Consider the following 9318-nt stretch of genomic DNA (forward strand, 5'->3'; position numbering starts at 1 on the left):
AACAGCCATATTTCATAATGGCTTTATGAAATCCAATCTCAAATGTGTAACATATAATATACACATTATTGGGTAATATTTGGTTGTTACAAATTTGTAACTGATTTTGTAACTCCAAAATATGTCACATTTGGGCACACACATGTGTCCAATTTTGTGACTCTCAATAATATGTTACAAGGTGTGACAAATCACATTTGTGTGACTAATCACATTTGTGTGACAAATCACATTTTGTCACATTATTTAATCTAATATTATATTATATGAAATAATATAACAGTCCAAGTATGCTTTCTCTTACCTTCGAGCTAATGTAACGAGTGATTCTCTGCTGATAATAGGCGAGCTATAATTGTGACTCTTCCCGCTTTTCCTCGATCAGATCCAGATATGCGTTGAGAAATTCGTGGTTTCAATCTTGAACGGAGGTTTCTTGTCTATGTGTCATCACTATCTCTTCAATTGGGAGCATAGCCTTACTTCCAAAGGTTAAAGAAAAGGGAGTGTGCCCCATGGATGTGTTATGTGAGGTCCTATAGGCCCAAAGTACATGCGGGAGATTCTTGTAACGCCCCACGTCACTATGGAAGCTTCCTGGACTGATGAATAGGCCTAAAAACCAACACGAGTCTTTCCAGTGTGTTTTTTCCTCACTCGCACGCTTCTTGGGAAAACTTCCTAGGAGGTCACCCATCATGAGACTACTCCAGGTCAAGCACGCTTAACTTGGGAGTTCTCAAGTGAGGATACGGTGCTGCCGCAATGTTAGGAGCAAAACGCTCGAGCTACTCATCGAAATCACATTAAAGCTCGTCACTCGAGGGTTGGATCCCTGGCATCTAGGTTATTTGGGAGCTGATTATCGACCCCCTCCAAGCCTGAGCTCAGTTAGGTGGGACATTCCCATTGTCGCGTTCAATAGACGGGTCTCCCTCAAGTTAAGTATAACTTAAATCATCATGGTGAACTGGATATCCTCTTTGTGAATTTAAATGATCACGCATGTCTGGATGTGGGTCGAAACAAAGACTGTGTGCGAAGCTCAAGTGACTCCTCAAGTCACTCTCATGTCTGCCTCCGTGCTGGCTCTCTGTCCAGTAACTTAAATTAACAAAACTTACAGCTCATGGCTGGAATCGAGGGCCTGGATTATTAACGCAATGTCATGGGATATAGATTTCCTCTGAGGGTGGAGGGTTTCTATTACCATTCCCTCGAGCTGAAGCATTCCTCTGTGGGCGAGGTGGCGTTCACTACAAGAAAAAACAATATTCATAACTCTTAAAAACTGCTAACCGGGACTATTGATAGCACTTCTGAAAATGCTAACATAGCCCCTGTTATTAAAAGTCCAGTATTTTCTATAATAATTTTTGAATGTTATGTTCGGTGTTATCTTAAACTATTCAATAACACATTTTTAGGTGCTATAATATTGAAATAATAACATGTAGATAGAGTTTTTGGTTATAAATTTAAAGTTTAATCTTGTACTTTTTTCATAACACTTTTCAACTGTTACATTTGATTATTTTGATAACATTTTTAGTTTGTTATATTATATAAACCATAACGATTTTTTACGCTTATAATATGTTTCTAAATCATAACATATTAAGGTTTTTTATTGTGATAATGGTACTTATAAGTTGTTTTTTTAATTAAAAGATTTTCATTATTGTATTTTGATAAAAAAAATCAAAATTAATCATAAAATATAATTCTCAATAGATTGATAAACCATAAGTATTACATTAAACAATAACTAATTCAAACTCTGAATGTGTCTATTTCATGAGATCTTAGTTCTAACTTAAGTTTGAAAGCATAACATAATAAAGTTTTATAATGTTGAACATTTTTTACTTCAAAAATGAAAAACAAAAAATTACAAGATACACAAAAGTAAACCATGCATGAAACTTGCTCCATCCTTCAATTCATCATCCTTTGTGCACTTGTCTTTGTTGTGAGTCCATTTGTTGTGCACTTGTCATATACCTGTTTCCCTTTCTTCCACAGGTCCATGTGTAATCCTCTTTGCAATAAAGCCAGTTGTAGTCCACAAAAGGCCTATTGTTGTCAAATCTGACTTAAACAATAAAAAGGAAGAAGGAGATGAGAAATCATTAAAATTCCAGGGAAAAAAAATATCAAAAGCATGAGCACTTCAATGAGGGAAGCCAAAAAAGCCAATACAACATTATTAACAAAGGAATTGCAGTCTTACATTTTTCTTTCATCAAGTATGGCTGAATTTCAAGTGCCGACTCATTCTCAGAGTCGTCATCATCACTAAGAGATAAATCAAGAAAATACAAAGTATTAATAGAAACTTGCGAGATCTCTAACAATCAATGCGATATCACATACCATAGAAATATCATAGAAGTCTGTCATGAATACACAACAGCTGAATAAAGCTTTTGATGACAGAATAGGGATGCAAAACTTGAATTGATAAATGGAATATAAGTAAAGGAAAACAATCAAGGCCAGTTAAATGCATACCTAACAACCATATACTTCACACTAGTTAAAACAAAACATTTCACAAATGACAAATATGGAATAGAATATAGAAATAAGTTGAGACAACTGCAGTTATATAAATATATAGAGAGAGAGAGAAAGAGACCTTTTCTGAACTATGAGGCCTTGAAAGTGAGTATCAAAATATGAAATTCCAGAGCTTAACTGGTCAGAAACCATTGATGCTTCTACTGCTTCAGCAACGCCCAAAAGCTTTAAATACTCATTCCAACACTCAGCACCCCTCCATAGAAGCTTAGCTGCAAGACCATAATACCCAAAATCATTAACATCTTACATGAACACCCTATTACATTAACTGCGAATTGTCTAAGAATTTGGCCAACTAGAACTAAATAAGTTAATCACAAATTTAAATGTTGTATTTATCTTTCCTGAAACTTCATAGAAAAAAATAAAAATACTATTCAATGCAACGGTACCCTAGTCGCATTGAAGTCCCCGCTGTTACAACACCATCCCCACAGTCCCACCTCCATGCTAACATCTGCAACAACAGAGAAAGAAAGAGAGAGAATGAGATCGTGGGTGAGAGGGAAAGAACTAAATCTGGAGACACAAACAGATGTACATATATCCTTGTATATATATAATACATATACATGAAATAAATACATCAAAATAGAACAACATCAAAGCAGAAACAGAACTAAGTAAACTTAAGAAAAAATAGGACAGAAATGGCAAAATAGACAATGAGAGTCACTAAGGAGGGACAAGTGACTAGCATAACAACCAAATAATAATCGCACCACACTTAATTCATAGTAACTGCTCTTTAAAAGTTCTATGCATCTGCCTTTATATAATATGCAATGTCCTAATGGGAATTTATATTTGGAAAGACAACCAAAGAAAAAAAGTTACTTTTTGTAAACAAAAGTAGACCCTACAAGCAAACAAAATTAACAGAAAACAGATGAAATATTGAATACACCATAACAGATGGAAATACTCATCACAAGCTAAAATGACATGGTGAAAACTTATAAGAAATCAAGCTATAGAATCATGCCTTGTGTAGTCATGATAGCAACAAAAAGGATTATGCCAACAGGTTGCACCTTAAAAAAATGCCAAGCTTTATGCATTTTAATTTCTCATTAAGACCTGGCTAAAAGCATTGAAGCAATCAATACAAAATATTATATTACCACTGTGTCAAAAAGCAATCATTTGAATATTTATATTAGATGAAATTAGCGCATAAATGATCAACTCTTAATAATGGACCCATTCTAAAGATACTTTCATCTTTTACCAAAACATTGATAAGTGCTTATAGTAACTCTTAAAAAAACCATATTAATTATCAAAAGCATCAAACAAAGAAGCCTAAATATGATTTTGATTAAGAGCTTATCCAATTTTAGTTTAAGGATCAGGTTGTTTAGTTCTACCTCTTTTTATGAATTCCTACTTTGTAGGACTCAGCTAAGCGGCTGAAGCTATATATAAACTCTTGTAATTCTTTTGTTTCTTAGTGAAGTGGATTTAACAATGTTTTAGTGTTTCCTTCCTTAACCAGCTTTACTCGTTATGTAATCTTCCTTTCATCCTATTGTTTGTTTTATCATTTTATTCTTCTTTTGACGATATGATTTTGACAACTTGTAAGTTTCAAATTAACTTCATAACTATTACTAATTTTTTAAAGAAAACATACTAATCTATATACTAAAATTTATCAAAGTGCACCAGACACTGTATAAGACTAAAAATATTCCTATCCAGTCATTTCTACTGAAATCCAGTCCAAAGGTTTATTTAAATAACTAACTTCTTCGTGTGACTGGAGAATACATACCACAAGCATAAAGCAAGCAACTAATGGCATACAGAACAGTTAGCTGAATACAGTAAGTTGTCCCCCGAAACCTATGCACACAAAGGAGCCAAAGACAACATATTATCAGGCAGTATAAAATGCTCCAAACTTACTTGCATTTTGGGTGTTGATTGCAGTCAATAAAGTAGCCGGCACCGAATTGACTGACTTTAAAAACCAATGTGCCCTCAAAACAACTAAGAAGCAAAACCATGAAATAGACTAATTAAAATTTAAAAATAAATAAATAATCATTTAATTAGGCAGCATAGACATTCCCCATTAAAGAGGAATAATAGAAATCATGCCCCCCCTAAAAAATGATTAGCGCCAACCTTGAAAAGGAAAAAATTTAAAACCATCTAAGAACCATTATGCAAAGAAGGAAAAATAAATGTAGAGAACTTTTGAAATGCAATTCAGAAATGTAAAATAGAGAGGACAAGAATATTTCTACACAATACATTTTGCATAAAACTTTGCTATTACTTAATGTTGAAATTATCATTGATTCTAGGTGATATTACAGCCATATTTTACAGCTGTGATCAGTTATTAATTTTCTCATTTGTAATAATGCTGATAGTATGCTATCAGAATATATCTTTATAAGCAATTAATTAGGAGAAAACTCTTATATATTCAACCTTAAATGAATGAATAAATTGCTGCATATGGAAGCGAATTTTCAATTATCAAATGGCCAAATTCTCACAATCCAATTTGGTTGTATCCTCAATTAGACAAGTGCCAATGATCTCCATTTCATCATTACAAAAAAATACATAAAGGTACTGTGCAAAACATAGTATTTCAGGAAAAAAAATAAGTAATAAAATAGAAGAACAAATTTACAAAACATGCAAAATTTAAATCTAATTTCATTTATTTTCACTTCTGTGATCAAGAACCTAAAATATGCAAATGAAATACAATTGCAAAAACTGATATGCAAATAATCATAGTTTAACTTTAAGAGAGTAGAGCTTCAGATCACACTTATAATATACTTAATAAGCTAGCTATAACAAATAAAAACACTTAGTGACACTATAATAAATAAGAGTTCAAGAAAATGTTTTGCAACTGTTAATGAGACAAGAAAACAACAACAGAACAAAAACCTGAACACCAGGATGTGTCTCATGCATGAACTCAAACAATTTGTTCACAACAGTTTTTAGGAACTTCCAGTGAGCTCTTAGAAACCTCGGGTACTGTCCAACAACATACCTACAGAAAGAGAGGAGGATTATGTACAAGATTTCAAAAAAGTACTGGTTGTATACCTCCAACCAAGTTTCTCATAGTTCTCAAATTTACTCAATTAAAATCAAGTGGCTAAAATTCATGGTTTCTACAAATGACCAAAGAATCTGGATGTAATGAGATGTTATGGCCTGGGGCAGATCTCAAAAATTTGAACACGAACATGTAAACATATGCGAACACGGACATCATATTGCCCTAGTAGTTTTTTTAGAAACAAAGGACTACAACTTGTATTATTACTGACAAGAATAATACAAACAGAAGAAGGTGTACAAAGATATTGCCCTAATAGTTAAGTGAAAAAATTTGAACCAATTCATCATAAAGTGTTTCCTTTAGTCCAATTCATCTCAAACATAAGTTTTTACAATTATTTTGATAATAGAAACTGAGCTAACATCAAAGAATTAAAACACACAAAAATAGAAACATTAATTAAAAGTGAGAGAAAAGAATCCTGAGAAGCAGTTGGTGCAACAGGCCTAGGGAAAAATACATTTCCTTTGCTTTCTTCCCCTCCATGCTGCAGAGAATGCATCTCAGATTCAGACTTGCTTGTGTTTGCCATCCAATCTGCTGAAAGGGTCCGCATATCAGAAAGAATCCTGAAAATTAGCAATCAAATCAACATATAAGTTTTTTGGAACATCCTACTCGTAATACAACTAATATACATAATAGGATATTAAATGAATTAGCCTTTAAATTCAGGAAAGGAATTAAAAGATATACATAATAGGATATTAAATGAATTATATACAACTCAATCTTTCACATCAAAAGATAACCATTCTAACTTCTAAGTTTAATTAGTAATGAACATTGTTTAGCTAATGTTTATTATATTAGTTACGCTAGATTCAGTCTCAATCATGACTGTTCTCTATTGGTATATATTAGCAAAATGATCATTTTAAAGTTACCACTTTCAACGAACAGAAGTTGATTAATTCATTTTTTTATCCTGAAATTCCTTTTACATGATTGAGAGTTTGTTCCACTAATTACATAAAAAAAAATTATATAAGTAATTAGTACTATGCCTTTGGGGCCTAACTTTGATTCATTTTGATCATTGACCCACTAGAGCTAAAATCAATCTCCTCAAAATTAATTTGGCAGATTCAAGAGACTTGAGAAAAGGCCCAAGAGCTACCATGCATAGATATGCACTCAATATATTAAGATCTAACTTTCAAAAATATATATATTAATTTTTTTTCTTTTTAAATAAAAGTTCAATTTGCATTCTATTTCAAGTAATAAATTGCAAACGATATTTTTATTTTGTTTTATCCATTTATGTGCAGAAAGAAAAGTTTTATGTATAATTCAGTGCTTCCAAACACAGTAATATGACTGGCTTACTACTGATTAAGTATCTGAAACAAGTCAGAAGGCAAAAATAATAAATCCTATCTCTGGTATTGATTCATGAGCCAAACAGAAACCAATTTCCACATATCTACAAATTTTAACCGGAGTAAATAATAGGACTTTCCAAAATAAAAGTCACACAATTAAATATTATACACAAGTTTTACATCCACTTACTCAAGAATTATGTGGAGGTGACTCTTAGTCTTTAAGGATCCAAGATATTTCACAATATTTTTGTGGTTCAAATTCTGCAAAAGAGAATAAGGTTTATCAGTCTCTGACCATTCCTTATATACATATTCAATCATTAATCAAAAAATGAACATAGCATTTACAGAATCTAGTATATGACGAAGAAAAAATAACAGAAAAATTTTTTTTAAAAAAAAAACCTAGATATTTTAGAAGAATGTGGAAGTGCAAAAAAGTTTATGATTGCTTACCTTTGTTTAAATGATTCAAAGGGAGAGTACACTGCCTTCAGTGTATCCATTAGAACTCGAAGATCAGAATCTGAAAAGGAATGTTGAATATTTCTAGCAAAAGTCTGTGTCACGTTGTGTAACTCAATCAATGCCTCCAAATGTTTCCTCTGAATCTTAATTCCCATTGGCATGTCACCAGACATAATATCTAATAAACCTGAATAAAAAGAAACACATTGATAGGATAATTTATAAATTGCCAAAAATAAAATTGCATGACTTAAAGCTTGTCCAATTGAAAGATATCATATAATATTAAATGCCTACAAAATTTAAAAGCACCATAAAAACAAGTCCGTACAAACCTTTTCCCAAAGCTCTTGTTTCAGGAACAACTTCTCCAATTGAAAGGTTGATACGTGAAATAAAGCTTGCTCCAATAGTTGCCATTGTCTCGATCAGTAGCTTTGGTACAAGAGTTTTATAATCCTCAGGAAAAGCAACCATACACCTGCAGATGACAGTTTAAGCTCAGTGCTTAAATTCAGTGATAGCTTCTTTGTATCAACAAGATGTTCCTCGGTGCTTAAAAAAATATATAGTCAGAAGAATTTACCACTTCCACTCTTTCTCAAGATAAAGAATCAACTCATCATAGAAGCTTGGCAACCAACTTGTGAATGAAATTGTCGAAGAGCTTGATTGAAACTCATGGCTTGACAGCCTTTCAGATTCAGTCTTCTCATTTGCAAGCTTAATAGCACGTTGTTTTGAATCGAAATCTTCCCAGAGCTGTTTTATGGGCTTTAGGTGAACTTTTGTGTAATGTAGCTCCAGTGATTTGAATCTTCCAATTCGAATGAGAATACCCCGCAAATTTTGAGCAATGTCTATCTGCAGGATGATAATAGATGTAAGTTATTCAAGTTGCGTATGGTATGTACTAAAAGGAATTAATAGGAGATAAATTGAACAGAAAGTAAGCCATAGGAAAAACAAGTGCTGTAAGAAATTTGGTGACCTTTCGGCTGGATAATGCATCTGTTAAACGTGGCTGCACCATTGCATCTAGCCTATCCTCTAGGACCTCGAGTTGCTTTCTCACATTAGCAAATTCAGCAACCTAAAATGAGCAAAACAAAAAATAAAATATCAAGTTAAAATCATCAAAAATTATAAAATCAAATGTAGAGTATAATGTTAAAACATTTTATAGAAAAATATTACCTCCCCAACAGCAGACAAGCAATGCCTCATGTTGGCTAAGGTTTCTGCAGCCCTTGGAAGATCACCACTGGCAAAAACATCTTCCACAGTTGAACTTAATTGAGTTAACCCAGCAGCATCCTGTTGATCCATCAATGAGTAAATCAAATGCAACATCAACATTTTCCAATACTGCACTGATTATAACTTCTATGATCAAATACCCACCTGCAATGTCTCATAAGCAGCTTCCATTCTCTGCTTAACAGTATCAACTTTGGCCAGAGCAGCTATAGATTCAGCTGATGATCCTTCAGCCTGCATATTAAAACCAATTGTTTGAAGAGAAGAGTATTGTTATACATATGTATCAAGTGAGAAGCTAAAATCTCAAACCATATAAACAAAGCTAAGCCGGCAACAGCTGTCTACCCATGTAAATTATATAAACCAATTACATTAGTAAATGTACTGAAACGTGGGTATATCAATGTGAACTTGCTACTATAATTTATAGTAATGCTCTACAACATATTGCAAAGCAGAATCTATATATTTAGGCAACTATTTCAGTTATGTGTGCGTATATCCATGCATATAACTCAACATAATTCCATTGTTCACATTAGCAATAATCTATTCATAATATCT

The 9318-nt window shown here is 32.7% G+C and overlaps 1 protein-coding gene across 1 annotated transcript; it reads right to left on the bottom strand.

Moving 5' to 3' along the window:
- Positions 1-7419: 7419 nt before the first annotated feature.
- On the bottom strand, positions 7420-9083 carry LOC133829118 (conserved oligomeric Golgi complex subunit 7-like). The gene is made up of 6 exons (XM_062259032.1): positions 8896-9083; positions 8689-8808; positions 8483-8584; positions 8078-8355; positions 7827-7972; positions 7420-7678 (listed from the first exon to the last, which is right to left on the bottom strand). The coding sequence occupies exons 1-6, from the start codon at positions 8989-8991 to the stop codon at positions 7476-7478; spliced, it is 945 nt and encodes a 314-aa protein (XP_062115016.1). The 5' UTR covers positions 8992-9083; the 3' UTR covers positions 7420-7475.
- Between the last annotated feature and the right edge of the window lie 235 nt (positions 9084-9318).

Source organism: Humulus lupulus, chromosome 4 (genome assembly GCF_963169125.1).
Source record: "Humulus lupulus chromosome 4, drHumLupu1.1, whole genome shotgun sequence".
NCBI lineage: Eukaryota > Viridiplantae > Streptophyta > Magnoliopsida > Rosales > Cannabaceae > Humulus > Humulus lupulus.